The sequence below is a fragment of the Clinocottus analis genome, unplaced genomic scaffold (genome assembly GCF_023055335.1).
Source record: "Clinocottus analis isolate CAN_PGR_092001 unplaced genomic scaffold, fCliAna1.0.p SCAF_26, whole genome shotgun sequence".
Lineage (NCBI taxonomy): Eukaryota > Metazoa > Chordata > Actinopteri > Perciformes > Cottidae > Clinocottus > Clinocottus analis.
This window is the reverse complement of record NW_027175998.1, coordinates 882,480-902,125: the sequence shown is the minus strand read 5'-3', so window position 1 is coordinate 902,125 and position 19,646 is coordinate 882,480. Positions and strand designations below refer to the sequence as shown.

Here is a 19,646-nt window from a genome sequence, read left to right as displayed (position 1 = left end):
ACATCCTGTTCAGACTTCATTAAAGATTCCTTAGTAGTAGTTGTTGTGATTAGAGCCTCTCAACAGCAAGTTTCTGTCATCACTTTTGGACAGTCTGCATGAGCAGGTTTCGTGCGACTCTTCCACTGCTGGAGTACAACCTTAGAAGCAGGACTAGCGTCTAAAACGTGGTTTAGGTACCTAGAGGCAGAAGAGAGGCCTCCTGAGAACAGTCTGCTAACAAGCAGACTGATCTACCACTGCACCATACTTTGAAGGACTTGTTTCCAGAAAAACATTCCAGTATTTCACTTGTAAACTCCTAACAATAGCTATCAACCAAGAGTCGCAGACATCTGATTTTGGGTTTCTGAAAATAAAACAATAAATGAGTGTAATTAGAAATGTATTTTCCTTGTGTAAGTTCCACATTTGACAGACAGCAGAAGAAAGGTCATAAAATTCTGAAAACATTCTGAAAACTGAGACATTTTAGCAGTCAACCACAGTTTGGCTGTTTTGAAGTAAAACCAACTAAAGGTTTTAACACATTTCTTGGATCATGACGTGTTTTTAACCACACAGAAATACAACTTCTCACTTCACATACCCAAATGTATCACCACTAATGGTTAGTTAAATTCAATGAGGAACACGTATCGTGCATTTATGGGAAAATAATGTCAATCATTTCATTGCAGAATGACCTCAACTGTTCACTGCTTTCAAAGGACCGGAAGGAAAAACTATTTAATTCCAAATATCACACGTCATTGGTTCAGTTCAAATCAAGATGAACGTGTGTTCCCTCCACACTGAACAAGACTCCTTGTGATTACGCCTTGATTAATTCAACACAATTATGCTGCCACCTACTGGTAATCCTGAGCAGTTATACCTGTGTCCTATAAATCCTCCTTAGTACACTGTGTGCTATATATACATTATAAGACACCCACACACTCACTAACACACAAATACTCACAATCACACTCACCATCACACACACACACACACACACACACACACACACACACACACACACACACACACACACACACAATCACTCACTTACTAACACAATCACTAACACACACTCACTAATACTCACAAACACGCATTCACCATCACACACACACACACACACACACACACACACACACACACACACACACACACACACACACACACACACACATATATATATATATATATATATATATATATATATATATATATATATATATATATATATATATATATATATATATATATATATGGATGGACGTTTCAATTGATCCCATTTCGCAGTACAAACACTCTAGCACTTATTTCAACAACAACAAAAACTTCTTTGATGTTGTGAATTGAACTAACAACTGAATCCAATGTTATTTTTCTCGGTATAATGAACACGCATCAGACCAACGAGAAAAATAAATTAAATACGCCAGGAAAAACATGCCCACGTGTTGTAAACTTCGCGGCTGCGTCAAGCTCACAGTGAGAAATGATTTGACTACCGGAATTAAGAAAATTGCCTTCAGAATAAATTGTAGGAATAATTTGGCACAAAGATATAGCAAAATATATGATTCTATTTCTTTTTATATTCCATAATCATCATTTACAATATGATATGAACGTCTATTATGTCTATTTGCAACACCTGAATGTGTTTATAAGTGAAAAAGACGAAATTAAATCAATTTCCCTTTGCACTAAATGTTTCGCGTTAAATTTATATTCTGAAGGTTTATACCGGAAGTAGTTTAGTTCATTGTGGGGAAGCTATACTGGCCAGGAGTTTCATGCGGGTTTTCGGCGCAGAACGGATTCAGTAGCGTTAGCAGCAACGAACAGGTACTACTGCTCTGAACAAAGCCATTGTTACTTTACGTGTTTATGAAGCTCTCCGGAGAGGAGTCTCTGGCATCGAGCCGGCGGGTCACCGTTCACCGGAATCTAGGAGTTAACTTAAGTTCATCGGCGTCTGCCCTGTTAGCTTGTTAGCTATTTAGCCGACTGCCGCTAACGTGGATGTGAATTTGCGCACGTTAACGTTACTATTCTTCGTTTCTTTTGTTTTAGTTCGTACTGGTTTCATTCTGCTCGTCAACTCCATGTGTCCGGTGTGTGACTTTGTACGTAACAGTTAAATTGTCCTCAATGCGGACCAACATGAGTTGTGAAACAACTGTTTAGTGTACCGTTGATACTTTCCCGTTACTTCCTACCTCGTGACGTATTCAAACTCCACTGAACGCGTCCTTTAACCCCACTGGCTGCTCTGTAGGGTCCACTAATGTCACGTGTTATCTGAAGCCTGACCTCAAAGATGTCCAACATATGTTTGTTTCAGATGGATGAACCCGGTAGACCTGATGGACCCGATGGACATGGTGGACCCGATGGACTCGGTGGACCCGATGGACCTGCGCTCAAGGAGGAGGAGTTGATGGAGGTTACCTTAACATCGCAGCTAGAGAATCTCGCACCAGATGAAAAACCAGATGTGCACCCTGCAGCACTGCTTTCTTCAGATGGTGTGTTGAAGGGCTGTGAGGATGAGGACAGGTATTCACACAGAGGGCTTGTTAGCGATGTAGTTAGATTAAACGTTTTGGTTCCAGTACAAGAACAGACACGCATACCTTACTGATGCTTTTCCTCTCCGGTTCCCAGTGACAGCTCCTCCTCCTCCTCCTCCTCTTCCTCCTCCTCCTCTTCTTCATCCTCCTCTTCTCCCTCTGCCCCAATAATTGAGGATGATGACGACGAGGGTTTCAGCCAACCAGCCCCCATCAAAACCAGGGATGAAGTCCTGCTTGAGGTGTGTGTGTGTGTGTGTGTGTGTGTGTGTGTGTGTGTGTGTGTGTGTGTGTGTGTGTGTGTGTGTGTGTGTGTGTGTGTGGATGTATTCAGACTTTTTCTATGAAAAGACATTCTTTACACAACAACAAAAGGATGTCAAATGTTGTCTTAAAGCCAAAACATGAACACAAGTTTGTCTGAATGAAGAACTACATGATGAAAGTCAGCGATGTTGTCCTGGGATCTACGAATGAATCCTGTGTTTATATGAAATACATATTTGTCATTTGTAAGGCAGATACACTCTCTCTCACACACACACACACACACACACGTGTCACAGAATGCACAAGCATGTTGTGAGTGTTCATGGTACACTGTTGTAACCTGGTGTCTGTTGTAGGAGCTGCCAGCTGTGGAGGAGTTGTCTGTGTCATTGCCTCTAGACGCACAGCTGCAGCCTATAGGAACGGTTGCCAGTATTATACAGCAACTTGGTAAATATACTAACACACATTCACACTGTAACTGGACAAACTGGTTTTCTAAATAGAAGAGGCTTTAATGTGCATTTTTAACCGCGTTGAATGTCTGCAGTTGTGGTCCAGTCTCTAAAAGACACGCCCGCTCTGACCGATGACAGCATACTCTTTACATGTGATCGGCTGGCTCTTGGCAAGGTGGGTGCTTTCTCTCGTGTACATGATGTCCTTGCTATGTTTGTATGTCCTTCATGCTAATATCTCATGTGGATGTGTTACAGGTGTTTGAGGTATTTGGTCCTGTGTCCAGTCCGCTGTATATTTTGCGTTTTAACTCTGTGGACCAGATCAGCACCAAGGGGCTGACTGAGGGACAGATGGTTTATTACACACCGGACATCAAAGAGTACACAAGTTACATCCTCACACAACAGCTCAAAGTGTAAGTGCATGCACACATAGAATATGGTGCATGGAGCCATTAAAGCAAGACAAATATCATACTTATTTATTCAATATGCATTTCCTTCAGTTGTAGGGGATCTGATGCATCCTGGAAGAACGACCAAGAACCGCCAATGGAGGTAAGCACAGAGCCTGAATGTACAGATGCTGGAAAAGTCTCTGTATTCTCGCAATAGGACATGAAACCAAATCAGATTCTTTTGGCTTCCCCGAGTGCTTCCAATGGTATTTGCATGATTTCACCATGTCCGATGGAAAACAACCAATCAGAACTGAGGAATCTCTTCATGCATCGTCATCGCTAGAGCTAGCTAGTTAGCTAGTGTGTTTCCTCCCAGCTGGTGTTTTACAGCTGTTGTGTAACCGTGGTAGCATGACAGCACCGCTGCTAGCTGCGTGTCTTCCAGGTGAACGGCGCCTTGTCTCGTTCCATATCAGCAAATGTCTTCGGGATGAAAACTAAATGCTCATGGCGCTGCGGCATGGCACCGTTTATCTTGGCTGCATGTGCTGGAGTGACATGGAGCCTAAACAGGGTATCCATGGGTCCTTAAAAAGTCATCAAACACCAAAAATCGCCGAGTCGCGCAAGCGCAGCGTAATCTGTTCACGGCGTACCGTGAACATTTACCCGAAAGTACAGGCATTTCTCCATCTTTTTATTAATGACTTAGTTTTATGTCAACGTATTTTGTAACGTGTAAAGCCAGTAGCTCACTGTTGGAACAAGACACAAGCACTTTGGCTCGTTTCACTTGGAGCAGGAGAGCTGCTCCTGGTTCAGAGCGCTGCTCCGGTGCTCCTTGCAAGAGGGCTACTGTTACCATCTTCAACCTGGGAGCGTTTAAAAGATATAGTTGTCTGCTTTTCACGCGACATATTTTTCTACGCTCTCTGCCCGCTGCTGGGTGCTCAGCGCTCACCTGTGTGCGCGTACGTGTCTCTGTGCATCGGGGCGGAACAACGCCGTGCACAATACAGAGAGCAGAGCAGCAGTGTTTATGCGCGACCACGTAGAGACATAAATGACAAGCTGTCGTGTAGATCCCATCAATAAAATACGTGTAGACCTGTTCTATAGAAAAGATAACTGTAAATGACGTATTGTGATCTGGCGATTCAGAGAAAATTACAGAAAGGCGGGGGTTTTCTTCAGGGGGGCGCCCTCCTAATATAATGGTAGGGGAACACTGGAGTGATAACATAGTTTTGGAATTCTCATCTCTTGTTCTCTGAGTTCTGAGTGTGTATGTCTGTGAGTGTCTGGCCCAATCCCAATCTCCACCCTTACGCACTCACAGACTCTGAGGCGCGCTCCCGCAAACTCCTTGAGGGTTTAGGGGTGTCCCATTGTCAAATTGTGAAGGGCCTGAGGGCTCTGGCAGACGTTTTGAGCCCTTTATGAACCCTTTCCGTAAGTCAACATTAGATGCTGACTTTGCCTAAGGGAATTACCCATAATGCATTGCAACATGAGGTTAAACACGCAGTTCCCAATGGAAGAATGGAGACGTAAAAAAAAAGGTAAACAAAGAAGCACGTGGGCATTTAGCCTGATAAAATACCTTCACAACATTACGGAACATAAAAACACATGAATTAGAGGAATGCAAGCAGTATGTATGTATGATGTGTGTGTGTGTATATATATATATATATATATATATATATATATATATTATACATTCATCAAACCTTTCATTTTGAGAAAAACAAGTAAATAAATAATTAAAAATGACTTCTCATCTCGTGAGGAAGAAATACATAATTGTACACAATATTGTTTAATGTAGTCACGTGATGTTGCAGCAAAGTGCTGTCCCATTCATATTCACACCAGCTCAAACCCTTACAGACTCTCACACTCAACCAGTTAGCAGCTGACATCAGTGAGTCCTTGAGGGTTCAGGTCTTGAGGGTTTAGGGTGGAGATTGGGATTGGGCCTCTCTGTGCGTCTGTGAGTGTGCATGTCTGTAAGGGTGCATGTGAGTGTCTGTGTGTGTTTGTGAGTGTGAATGTGTGCATCTGTGAGTGTGCATGTCTGTGAGTGTAGAGAACAAGTTCCGACGCTCAAACAAATCCTGTTAAGTTTTCTGATTTTGTATTTATTTTTTTAAATTCCTAATTGTTAAGATTTGTTGCACTGAATTTGCACTCTCAGTTCTGTTTTTTGTAATAAAAGGTTGCAAATTAATGTTTTAAAATTAATATTTCTTTAACCGATTAATCGTAAAAATAATCAACCGATTTAATCGATTATTAAAATAATCGTTAGTTGCAGCCCTACATTAAATGTGCGTTGTGGGATAACGTAGTGCATTAAAATTGTTTAGGTTAACGTTGCTTCCTGTATGGGTAAGTGCAAGTTCAATGAGATATGGCTCAAGATCAGTGCATTTAGTGGTTGGTTGAAAAGAACTCATTTGAAGCCCGCTGCACTTTGTGCAAGAAAACGCTCAAATTAGTTTCTTTGGGTATAAAGGCATTAGAGTCGCATGGCAGATCAGAAAAGCATAAAGCCATTCTAAAAAGCCAGCAGCACACACCTGCAATCACACAGTTTTGTTCTGGTTCATTTGGAGCATCACCCGGCTCCAGTGCAACCCAGTCTCTATCCACTTTGACGCCTACAACTCTGGTAAGCAACCTCCGGACAGCATTCGGATCGACGCCAACATTGATGTTAATAAATTCATTTACTTTGCAAATCATTTTGGAACTATTGATACTTCATATCCTTCATACTTTGTTTGCCAGTAAGGACGTGAAATAGGTGTTACATTGCATTCATAATGGTTTATAAAAAGGTCTTAAAGTCTTTAATTTAACTTGTTGAAACCTGCAGAAACCCTGCTAAAGACTTGTCCCAGTGTAGGGAAGCACAATGCAACAGACGAGTGACAAGCATGAAAGTGTTGATGCATTGTTCTCTGGAAACACTAGAGGGCGGACTAAGGCAATGCGCTGTGAAGATGCAAGAAGACAATGAGTGTTTCCACAATACTCATGAGCTGTTGACTCGCATAGAAACTACAGATGATCTGTCATGTGCTACTGTCATGATGAAGTAACAGTCATGCAGTGGTGTGATGAAGAAAGCCCTGAGACGGGTTCTGATTCCTTTACTGTGAACTTATTTCTCTCTCCCTCTCTTGCTTTCTCTCCAGGCTTTAGATTACAGTGATGATGAGAAAGAACAGGAAGCTAAGAGGAAAATAAAAAACTCCAGAAGGAAGAGGGACGGTAACAATGCAGGTAAATGCACACAGACAGGAAGTACATTGTGTGCCAAAAGCAGGGCGGCAGCTAAAAGGTTAATAGTAGGGCTGGACAAAGTTGAAAAAAAATTAACTGATTAATCACATGATTTTTTTGCCATGAATCGCCTTATGCGCCAAGTTCAATAATGAAGTAAAAACTAGTGTATAGCAGGCTTTTATTTTAAACTAATGTTATCAGAACAATATAAAAGGCACTCTGGAGCAGCAGCAAGTTAACATACATACATATATATATATAGTTTATAAATATTTTTTCTTTTTTTCTGAACAGGTACTGTTCAGTAGTAATGGTCCCTGTGAGGGACAAACCCTCCTTCTTTTGTGCATGTTCAATCTGTTGCTTACCGAGAAGATGTAGGTTAAAGACCAGCAATTGATAAACTTTATACAAAAGCAATAAGTGCTTTTCATGTTTTCAGTTCAGTTTTTTGTCCTCAGTGAGAAAAGTCCAGTCTGTGTTGCTTGAACAAGTGCACTGAACATCCTCTGATGTGTGGAAAGTTCTCCTCTTTGAGAGAAGAGTAAAGATCCCGAAGTGATGATTTAAAGTGCTCTGCCATAGTGGATTAGACCGAGGGGTCAGGAGCTTTGTACATGCGCGATTAACTTTCAATCTATATGCAGAGCCTGCCGGTAGACTACTGCTTTTACTGCTATGAAGCTGCTCTTCACAGCACCGCTGCTTGTTGAGAACACGTGCCTTCAAAGTAAAAGCAGTGCCGTAGTAATGCGTTCATGGCGTTTAACTTATTTACTTATTTTTTATGTTTGATTGACCTCACGGGGGCAGTACTGGGAGAGTTGTAAGACGTGCAGGTATGAAAACGCCGTTTGGAGAGATTTAGAGCATTAAGCCCCTCCCAATGCACATTTCTTTTTAAAAATTGCAACAAAAAAAAATTGCATTCAACGCATGATCGAATAGCTAACGCCGTTAAAGGATTGCCAGATTAACGCAAAATTAACTTGCCCAGCCCTAGTTAATAGTAATAAATGTTACTCTGCTTCATCGGATGTGTTTCCTCCCTCCAGATAATCCTGCCCACGTTACCCAGAACATCTTGCTTCAGCAGCGTAATGTTGGGGGTTTCCCACCAAGACATGCAGGACCTCCGCTCAGGCACCAGAACCAGAGGAATAAACATCCAGCATTCAGACACACGCCTCCTCCACCAACACACACGCCCCCTCCACCCACACATCCTAATGTGCACTCCATGTACCTGCCCCCTCCCTGCCCTTACCCTCCACCGCCTGCTCACTATTTCCCCCCTCCCACCTTCCCTCTGTATCCTCCTCCCTCCTTTTTTAACCCATCTTTCTCCTGTCCACTCTGGCCACCACACTCTGTTCCCTTCTCTGACCTCCCTCCACCACCTCCTCCTCCTCCCCCACCTCAGTGATGTACACACTAACCAAAGCCCCTCTGGGAAGTTGGGTTATCTTGCTAAAAGATGATGTCATGTGTCAGACTGGAAGAATCCTCCATCATGTGGATGAATCACTGGTTTATTGGTTCCTGGTGATCATGAGGCTTTACGATCACGGAGTATGAAATGATAATGGCCAGTTAAAACCTTGTGTGCAAACTATTGTTTCATGTTTACCAACTGGAGCTCCTGAAGAGCCTTCAGTGTCTATGACTTGTTTTGATTTCCCACTATACACAAGGACATAGTTGTTTTCTTTTCTAACCCAACCAAGGAACAATCCTTTTGAGCTAAAGGAAGTGGCCATGTGTCAGTGGCTTCCTGATTCTTTTGTGATTTTAATGAGCTAGCAGGACTTGCTTAAGAACATATCCTCTGTTCACACTCTGTTCCCTTCTCTGACCTCCCTCCACCACTCCCCCCCCCTCTCCGTGATGTACACACTAACCAAAGCCCCTCTGGGAAGTTGGGTTATCTTGCTAAAAGATGATGTCATGTGTCAGACTGGAAGAATCCTCCATCATGTGGATGAATCACTGGCTTACTGGTTCCTGGTGATCATGAGGCTTTACGATCACGGAGTATGAAATGATAACAGCCAGTTAAAACTTTGTGTACAAACTATTGCTTAATGTTTACCAACTGGAGCTCCTGAAGAGCCTTCAGTGTCTATGACTTGTTTTGATTTCCCACTATACACAAGGACATAGTTGTTTTCTTTTCTAACCCAACCAAGGAACAATCCTTTTGATCTAAAGGAAGTGGCCATGTGTCAGTGGCTTCCTGATTCTTTTGTGATTTTAATGAGCTAGCAGGACTTGATTAAGAACATATAAAAATGAATTATTGGCAGAAGTTTAAGTCAAATATTTAGCAATATGCTTTCATTGGTGTATTCACCTGAAACTAAGAATCATTTTTCAACCATAGCCCAGAACACACACACACACACACACTTGAAAAGCAGGCACAGATTTGATGTGGTTGTTCCTTAATGGGTGTTTGGGCTGTGCAGTTGTTCATGAAGGGTCTATGTTCAGATGCTTCTGCATGTTCTTCCTTTGCCTTCCCATTGTCCAAAAAAAACAAAACATGCAGCGAAGGTGAGCGGGTAACTAATAAAAAGAAGTAACCACATTGTCCTTCTCACTGGTTGGAACCTGTTTCTGAAAATAGTCGGTACTCATCTCCTGGAAACATTGGAGCAAAGGAGGCTGCTGCGTCTTCGTGGGTTGTCCTGCGTACCCGTCAGCTGGGATCAGACCAGCCCTAGATGACGAGCCCTGATAGATGCTTGTCCTGCAGAAAAGTTGTGTTTAATTCTACACTCGGGCTTCGTCCTCTAAATGCATCTGTGTCCAGTCTCGCCCATAACTCCTCAATCCAGTCAGCCCCATGTTTTAGAAGTTAATTTTCTGTGGTCGTTGGTTGAAAATAATCAGCTGAATAGTCAGTTAGGGTGTGACCGTGATGCCAGGACAAGTTATGATTCCTAGAGTGAGTTTGTGTATACTCACACACACAATATATATTTTTGTACCAGAATGCGCTGTCCATGTCACTTTGTTTCCGTTTACTTCGTCAGGAGGAATAAATGTACTTATGTAACTAAGGACAGCGTGAGCCTCATGTCTCTTGTACAACATGTCTCTGTAACACTGTTGTGTAACACTTTGTGTAACACTGCGGCTGTAATCACCATCTCTGCCTCAACAGGACGTTTGTACACAGTTCAACTGAATAAAAAGCTCTATAAACATTTCAAAGATCATGTTGTAACACATTACCAAACCCTAATTTAGTATATCTTTGTTTTTTAAATAAATTAAATCAGAAAAATATTTTTACACAAATAACAAAAAATAGCCAAAGAAGCAACAGGTGTATATAGGAACCATTACTTCCTCTTCTCATGACAGGGGTCCAGAGTCATAGGAACCATTACTTCCTCTTCTCATGACAGGTCCAGAGTGATAATAACCATTACTTCCTCTCCTTATGACGGGTCCAGAGTGATAATAACCATTACTTCCTCTCCTTATGACGGGTCCAGAGTGATAGGAACCATTACTTCTTCTCGTGACAGGGGTCCAGAGTGATAGGAACCATTACTTCCTCTTCTCATGACAGGTGTCCAGAGTGACAGGAACCATTACTTCCTCTTCTCATGACGGGTCCAGAGTGATAATAACCATTACTTCCTCTCCTTATGACGGGTCCAGAGTGATAGGAACCATTACTTCCTCTCCTAATGATGGGTCCAGAGTGATAGGAACCATTACTTCCTCTTCTAATGATGGGTCCAGAGTGATAGGAACCATTACTTCCTCTTCTCGTGACAGGGGTCCAGAGTGATAATAACCATTACTTCCTCTCCTTATGACGGGTCCAGAGTGATAGGAACCATTACTTCCTCTCCTCATGACAGGGGTCCAGAGTGACACACAACACACTTCACTGCAGCGGCTTTAACATGGCCGTTCTCTTTCAGTCCACTGAGCCCCACATCGACTTTGACGTTTGTGAATATCAGCAATTCCCCCAACCTGAAATAGAGGATGCTGCAAGAGAGAAGAATCCCAAACCAAGTAAGTAATGAGGGATGTCCACTTCTATACTGTATATGGAGAATGGGATGAATTTACACGAGAGGAAAACTATTTGACTATCTCAGAATTATGAGAAACTTTATGGAAACAAATCTTGATTTTTTTTAATAAACCAGATCCCGAGAGGAAGCAAACATCTGGCTTTATTTTGATGTGTGAGACACATCGGGGATTCTGTAAGAGGTGTCGTTAGTAACATGTAATACAGTATATATGTATGTATATTGTATATAATGTATTGTGTTGTCGACTTTGCAGTGTATCCATTTCTCCAGAGTCAGAGAAAATCTCAATCATTCAGAAATGAGTTTTCATTCAAACTTTTCTCAGAAGTCTGAGAAAATAACATAACATAACTTAAGGAACTTAATATGTTTTGTTAAATTGCTTTTGTGTTTTTGTTGTACAGCCAGTAACATAGTTAATAACATACAAACATTAATATTAGGATTGTTTAATGGGATTTTAAGTCAATGTCAAGCGCCAGATGTATTCTTTGATTGATTAACAACCAGAATTGAGCTAAGAAAGGGTTGTGTGTGTGTGTGTGTGTGTGTGTGTGTGTGTGTGTGTGTGTGTGTGTGTGTGTGTGTGTGTGTGCGTGCGTGCGTGCGTGCGTGCGTGCGTGCGTGCGTGCGTGCGTGCGTCAGAGCTTAAACATCTCAGTGTGGTTCTGCTGAGCTTTTGTCTGCTGTGTGTTCTTCAAGGAATTCTTAACATCTCTCTGAGACTGGCTCTGAGGGATGGTGAAGGTAGATGGACGGACTCTAAAATAAATTATTTCTATGTATGTATGTATATATATATATATGTATATATATGTGTGTATATATATATATATATTTATATATATATATATATATATATATATATATATATATATATATATATATATATATATATATATATTTATATATATATATATATATATATATATATATATATTTAGAGAGAGAAATATTACTGCTATTACACAGTATTAAAGTAATAATAGCTGTTGCTGCATTGTGAAGTATTTAATGAATGAGTCTATAGATTCTTTATGATCGTTCGTCACTTCTTCAATATGTACTGTCCACCTGTACTGTCCACCTTGATAAAAAAGGATTTGTGAGGCCACAAGCAGAATTTGATCCGTCCACTGATGCTCTATACATTGTTTCCTGTTTCACACTGACATGAATAACATTCTTTGTGAAGCACTGAAACATTAGAAGATAAAGAAGCAAATTTTCCTCATTTAGCTCTCGGGTTATGTTGTCATGCAGGATCGCTAGTTTTACATCCAGGTTCTGAAATGTCTGCCTCCACAGCAATACAACGCAAGGTGAAGGGAGTTTAGTTTGTGGCGCTTGCTGAAAGAATCTGACCGGCCTCCATATCCCTCAGAGCCACTAGCGTAATCCAGGATGTCCTCTGAGGGAACAAGTTAATGTCAAACAATGCACATGTCCTGTGTGAAACTAAATGAACATCAGTTTCATCACACAACTTCTGTACCTAACTAACAGCAGTTATGTCACAAACGTGATTATATCTAACAGAAACGGCAGGGACTGAGCAAACCCCAGGGAGGGACCAAGCAGGGACCAAGCAGACCCCGAGCAGATCCCGGGCAGGGACCAAGCAGACCTCAGGGAGAGACCAAGCAGGGACCAAGCAGACCCCGATCAGACCTTGGGCAGGGACCAAGCAGGGACCAGGCAGGGACCAGGAAGGGACCAGGCAGGGACCAAGCAGACCTCAGGGGGAGACCAAGCAGGGACCAAGCAGACCCCGATCAGACCTTGGGCAGGGACCAAGCAGGGACCAGGCAGGGACCAGAAAGGGACCAGGAAGGGACCAGGGAGGGAACAGGAAGGGACCTGGCAGGGACCAAGCAGACGCTAGGCAGGGACCGAGCAGGGACCAGACAGGGACCTAGCAGACCCCGGGCAGACCCCGGGCAGGGACTGAGCAGGGACCAAGCAAGGATCGAGCGTCCTAATGTCCCTGGTTGAGATGGTGTTGTTGCTCGTTGTCGCATCACAAAGCTGTTGTGTCCTCTCTGCTCTGTGTTGTAATGTGCTCTGTGTTGCTGTGATGAGGTGAGGCAGAGGCAGAGGAAGAGGAGAGGTGTCCACAGGGCTGGCTGATGTTCGGCTCCAGTTGTTACTACGTTTCCTCACAGAGGAGGAGCTGGGACGAGAGCCGGCAGGACTGTGTGCAGAGAGACGCTGACCTGGTCATCGTCAACAGCAAACAGGAACAGGTACCTTCATGTTCGTTTACAGCTTCCTGATTTGGTTCTTTTTTTCTTTTTTTTTTAAACACTTTGTGAAGTGTATCGGTAAAGAAGTTTCCTAAGTGAGTGTCCGGCGGACTTCTTGTTGGGATTATCCAGAAACTCACATATCTAAAACAGAAGGGTGTGTTTGTAACAGGCCTTCCTTACTGGATTCACCAGGGCAGCGTGGGTCGGTATGACTGACAGGGCGGAGGAAGGGACTTGGATCTGGGTGGATGGAACACCAGTGAACAGAGACAGGTACTGAGAAACTGATAAACATACATGGTCGCTGCTTCAGGAAGTGACACCCTTTGTTTATAATTCATACAGACGAGGAATGCATGTATTTCAGAGTTTAAATATACTTCCACGTTCACAGGAAATGTACAGATTCTGCTGGTGGCATGCATTTTAAAATGAACTTCAAACATAGGTTTACTTAGTTACATTTAGACAAGATAACTTTATTTGGGTGAGTTTTTTCCTGACCCGATGTGAGGTTCTGGGACAGGGATGTTATGTGTACAGATTGTAAAGCCCTCCAAGGCAAATCTTGTATTTGTTTGATTTTGGGCTATAAAAAAAAGAAACTGAATTTAATTTAATTGAATAACTAGGTGTAGGAAAAAATGTGGTTTGTTGTAAACATAAGTATGCTCATTACCTAAAATAAGTATTTTTTTTACACAACTGGCATTTATAGAGTACGGAAGTTACTAAAACTTAGGTAAAATAAGGTAAAGTGAACTTTTGTTCATGTATGTTATATATGATGGACCCCTGACGTGTTTGCTCTCTATTCCATCTGTTGCCCTGGCCGTCTAACAATGAGACTGATGGTAAAAAAATTCAAGTTACCTGAATACTGGGACGCCTCATGCAGACGCTGAGGGCTTCTTCGGTGCGGTGGTATCAAACGTGGAGGAGCACTGACCAAGCGTCCATATTTGACTGAATCTATTTTGTCCCAAAACCCCAAATTGCACTGTGCTGAAAGTAATAGATAATTCTTCAGAAAGAAAAATACTTATTTGTCCTGAGGAAGAAAAAAAGGCTTCTGTCAGGAGTCACGCACTGTCATCCATGGTGGCCTTACGTGATGAACTAAATTGATACCATAAATCATGTGACCTCTCATGCTGAGTTGAACAGCGTACTGTCTGTCTGCAGGTTGCACTGGGCCCCCGGGCAGCCCGACAACGCGTTCGGAGGAGAAGACTGTGGTGACCTTCGCACAATGATTAATTTCATTGGCTTAAACGACTTCAACTGTAGCGCCAGAGTCCAGTGGATCTGTGAGCAAAGGTTAGGGTAGACTCAACAGATGTGTGTACCTTTCCTCTGCTGGGACCAGTCCTGTTTCTGTTGCTTCTTGATGCAAACAATACATTTAAATTGACCAGCAGGAATGCTATATGTCAGTAACTCGTACACACTGGCCCTTTAAGGGGGATAGAAGATCATTTGATCTCTGGCTTGTTGTTGTGATGGAATTTTGGATAGATCTGCTGTGCATAAGGTGAAAAGTCTGTAGTCGTTTATGTGTTCATGTATTTGTCTGCATTGTTTTGTAATCACTTTACTACACAATAAGAACATAAGATGAAAATAATAATATTGTTTTGGCAAAAGTTGTCAAATGTTTATGTTTGTGCTGCATATGTCTTGAATTAAATCACTGAAATAGAATGATTTTATTTTATTAAAAAACAAGTCAGGCTTAATTCCATACTCATTTTTCATGAACCTTTTCTTAATTGTGCCCGTAAAGTCTAAGTGTAGTTCTAAAGGGTCCTAAAAAAAGTGATAAATGACCCTGGATACCGGAAGATTATTTGATTTCTTCTTTCAAAAGTTATTTAGTCGTGCTTTTGGTTCCATGTCCAGGAAACATTTTCTTGCACATCATCTTGTCATATTTGTCGAGATTTTCCTGTTCCTGAAATGTCTTTTGTCAAATATTGTCAAAGGTTGCATCAATAAGACCAGCCAAGTTCATTTATATAATGTCCTGTGACATTAACATACATATGATTTGTATGTTTAAAAATCAGCAGGACATTCATTAAGGTCAAGTAAGGTTTTACGCCCTAATTCTAATTATATTCTTACTAGTACTATTACGAAACATCTGTAAAAGTATGCATTTTGAAATGTTTTGGCTCTGTGTGCAGGTGAGACAACAAACCTCACTTTTGCTCCCTACAGTCCATGAAACATATATTGATACTTCATATTTTAATAATACAATAAGCAGAACATGTCACAGTCTACATCTGAGATGTACACTGTCACTGAAGCAACAGAATTTTGCATAGAAGAGGATCAAATATACTTATTCCATATGTAGAAGTGTTGCTTTAAATGCTGCCAATTATATATATATATAGAGAGAGAGAGAGAGAGAGAGAGAGAGAAGAGAAGAGAAGAGAAGAGAAGAGAAGAGAAAGAGAGAGAGAGAGAGAGAGAGAGGAGAGAGAGAGAGAGAGAGAGAGAGAGGAGTGTACATATATACTCAACTTTACAGTGTAAACTGTGGAAAAACTCAGATGGTTGATGTGCCTGATTGCATTTTCACAGATAAATCATGAAAACAAGGTAAGCCTTTAAGATTTAAAACAATAAGCTGTTTATTAACGGTCACATCGTTCAACACGTGATGTTTGAAGATGGTACAACTCTGACCTCGAGGAGCAGAGGACAAACACTGCCTCAAAGTGAGGAGGCGCTCAGATCCGTTGTTTGTTTGTTTTTGCAGATGTTTATTACGGAGGCCCATGAGATTTTTTGGGTCCTCTTTCTCAGAATGTAGACTTAATGAGTAAATGTCTCTAGGTTAACATTATGACAATTTGAGTAAGGTATGCTGCATTGTATTTAATAATAATATTTGGTGTTTTGCAACTGTGTGGCTTCTGTCCTTGTAGTGAAGAATGGGGAGAGCAATTCAGTATGTGTGCAGGGCTTCAAATGTTGTACACAGTCCAATTGCAGGGACAGTATACACACATCATATCCGCCCGTGCCCTTTAAATGTAGCGTGTGTACTTTTGCTCCTGGATTTTATTAGGACGAATTGTTACATTAACTTGATAGGGGATCTAGGCTTTCCTCTCGATGTCTCCGTCTCTTTTATATCCTTTCTTTTGGCAGTAGTAGCTGCTATTTCTCTCTTCTTCTTCATAGTCTTTGTTCCTGCTCTTCAATAGCATGATCTTCTTGTAACGTTGATAATCACTCCGCCTCTGCACTTATGCGTGAGGATGAGGAGGAGCTGTCGGACTTCATTGCATGTGAACATCATTCAAACCATCCTTTGTGTAAATGTGTTGTTGCCCTCCTCAAGCAGTGATTCTCTGGCTCGAGTGACAGAAGAGGAGTCCTCAGCTCAGCTGAATGAACTGGGCTTTCCTGTGGCTGAAATCCATTTTATTACGTTGACAAGGAAAGCTACGGTTTGTTCACGGCAAGGCTGATAGCATTTTCCACTGCCTTCCTTTTGTGTGTCCTAATCCAAGAATCCTCTAGAAGAGCATTCAGCTGTTTCCTTTAACTTCATGGAGATAGTCTTCGTCAGTCATTAGATTGTTCACAGTGTTCATCCTCTGTGTTAAATGTCACACGTTTCCTGCTCTGGAAGAGCGCAGCTGCTTCATCTTTGACAGGATTTATTTCTGCTTTGTCACAACTTAAAGATTAACTTTAAAAAACATTGTTATTTCTTTAAGCCAAATAGTCTTCAGAAAAAGGTCCAGAAACAGTTCTAATTCTTTCCAATATATTTGAATTTGTCGAGGCGTCTTCACCTTCTCCATATTTGTCCATGTCGCAGTAAAGTTGGAAAATAAAAGATCACAGTCCTTTACCATTGTTAGAGGTGCCACACATTAACACTCAGGCATGGTTTGTACGATACAGCTGTTAGTTTGCATCTGCAACACCTGTAGGAACACATACAATTCATGTAATACATTTTGAAAATCAATGTTTAATCGTTACGATTATATATCACCTACAATGTGTTCAAAGTGACGGTTTGTCATACCACTGAACGGACCACGATAGCTGCTGCATCTCCTGGGCGTGGTTCGGCTCAGCTGCAGAGGGGAAGGGCGGCTCAGGGAACAGGTGCCGTTGATGAAGCCTAATTGGCCACAGGTGAAGCCGTTTAGGGGGTTGTGTCTTGTCCCTATCGAGCGTACTTATATTCATGCGGTTTAGTCTTTCATTTACACGAAAACTGAGGTTTTATCACAGAAAATGTTAATTTCTAAAAACTCCGGCCAAAGTGGAGATCTATGAAAACTCTGTTTGCGTGTGCACTAGGTCAAATGAAGTTTTAGGTCCTCAAACGTCACTGTATGTGACTAAAAATGCATCAAGTCATATATGAGCGTCCTCTGTTTACAGTTTGCTTACTAATCGTATTTATGCGGGCGTATTTTTGCGGGTTCATGTAAACAGAAGCTTTTTGGAAAACGATCTTGTGTGTACAACGTTATTTTTTAAACGGAGGGGCAGAAATGTTTGTTTCTGTAAATACTATGTGTGAATGTGGCCTAAGGCATGAATGGAGCTGGGATGAGAGAGCAGAGGCACAGATTGCCAGCGTGCATGTCACAATAAAAAATGTATGCTGGGGGGAACCCAAGGGGGAACATTACCAGGTTTTATTGTGAGATGCACACTGGCAAACTGTGCCCACCAAAAAAATAATAATATTGATAAAATTATGAATCCATTTGGCCCAAGAAAGACTGGTCTAAAAGCAGTTCAGCCAATCACTGATCAAAGTTATAAAGGATGGACATGGCTGGATAGATCATTTATCCAATCAGCGCCCTAGAAAAGACTTTCAGGAGGGTGGGCCCCAGACTGACCTCAGGTTGGCCCCAGACTGCGCGTCTCCGTCTCTCGCTCTCGCTCTCGTCAGGGCAGACGAGGCGTACACCGCCCATTTTAACAACATGACAGCAAGCACGAGGAGAGCACTGCTCTTTGAAGAAAACCAAGCGCTAACTCGGTAAAATATCTCCTCCAACACCCGTTTGAGAAAAGAACTTTGGTGGAGAAACTACAGGTAAAACACTTGGTCCAGATCAGCCGGACCTCTCCATAAGACAACAGACTGGTTGAAAGGGAAGCAGCTTCTGTGGAGACGGCTAAACTACAACAGGGCGGTGTGGCTAAGCTAGTTGCTGGATGCAGTCGTCCTAACAACGTATTTTACTTTCGATGCTTGCTTCTTCTTAAATCAACATGGACCAATCCAGCATGGACACATGAAGCACTTGGGTTAGGGTTAGAGGGTTAGGGTTTAGGGTTAGTGGGTTGGGTTAGAGGGTTTGGGTTAGGGTCTAGGGATCAAGTATAACTGTGAGGGTGGCTATCGATATATTTGCACTCTGCCAGAGGTGTATACTCGCTTGACGAGAACTTGTGTACTTCGTTACTGGCTTTAACATACTTCAATACTCTCCAACTCTTCCAAACTACACTCTCATAAGCTGGCTGAAGTTCACTCTTCATTCAGTAACTCTCACCAAGTCAATACCAAGTCATTTTACAACCGGGCACACGTATATGTTTTAACTAAAAGACATTTCATTTTGGATAAGGAAGTCCTCAAAATATTTTTCTTTTGGTAAGAAACAAAAGTATATGAAAGTCAGTCACTGGCAGACTCCCATACCTAGTTCTGTAACTGCTAACAGCTAATCAGATCAGATTTTTCATGTTTAAGTGTAACATTAATGAATAAACACCTTTGTGTTCTTAATGTGTCTTGTTTTCTAGTGTGAGTCCATCATTCCTGCACATCCTTGGAAATTCCAGATGATTAGAGATTTATATTTCTGCAAAAGCAGCAAGGTAAATCAGTGGCTATGTACAGTAAGGAATAAGGAAAAGTTCGACTGATCATGATTTAGTCACTTCGACTGATCATGATTTAGTCACTTCAAATAAATTTGTCGGAAATTATGCGAAAACAGTTCCTTCTTCCTGCAACATAGCTCGATGCAGACGCAGGAGGCAAAGTCCACAAACACAAGTTTTATTGTTGCTTTGTCTCAAGAAGGAAAGGACTCAATGCAGCTCAGTGTGTATATAAAGCTCACAGAGCTTTCTGTCATCACGAGCTGTGTGGTACCTGAAGAACACGTTACTTTCCCCTGACTGCTGGTCATCAAGGAGTTCATTAGCTTTCGTTATGAAGAGTCCACTGATCCTCGCTGTTATCCTTTGTGTGGCTGTGTCGATCAGGGCCGCAACAGGTGAGACACAATGCGGATCAACTACTTTTATTTCAAACGCT

At 41.8% G+C, this 19,646-nt stretch overlaps 1 protein-coding gene across 1 annotated transcript; it reads left to right on the top strand.

The window, feature by feature from the left end:
* Positions 1 to 1,755: 1,755 nt before the first annotated feature.
* Positions 1,756 to 10,064, top strand: naf1 (nuclear assembly factor 1 homolog (S. cerevisiae)). Its single transcript, XM_068591823.1, has 9 exons — positions 1,756 to 1,842; positions 2,342 to 2,556; positions 2,665 to 2,812; positions 3,197 to 3,290; positions 3,391 to 3,473; positions 3,557 to 3,717; positions 3,808 to 3,859; positions 6,909 to 6,996; positions 8,055 to 10,064. Exons 2-9 carry the CDS (start codon positions 2,342 to 2,344, stop codon positions 8,423 to 8,425), a joined length of 1,212 nt encoding a protein of 403 aa, XP_068447924.1. The 5' UTR covers positions 1,756 to 1,842; the 3' UTR covers positions 8,426 to 10,064.
* The last annotated feature ends 9,582 nt before the right edge of the window (positions 10,065 to 19,646 follow it).

Excerpts from the sequence above, each read along its gene's own strand:
- naf1 (XM_068591823.1), top strand. The coding sequence starts at position 2,342 with ATGGATGAACCCGGTAGACCTGATGGACCCGATGGACATGGTGGACCC. Across the intron at positions 2,813-3,196 it reads GGGATGAAGTCCTGCTTGAG|GAGCTGCCAGCTGTGGAGGA; the intron begins GTGTGTGTGTGT and ends TGTCTGTTGTAG. Across the intron at positions 3,291-3,390 it reads CAGTATTATACAGCAACTTG|TTGTGGTCCAGTCTCTAAAA; the intron begins GTAAATATACTA and ends GAATGTCTGCAG.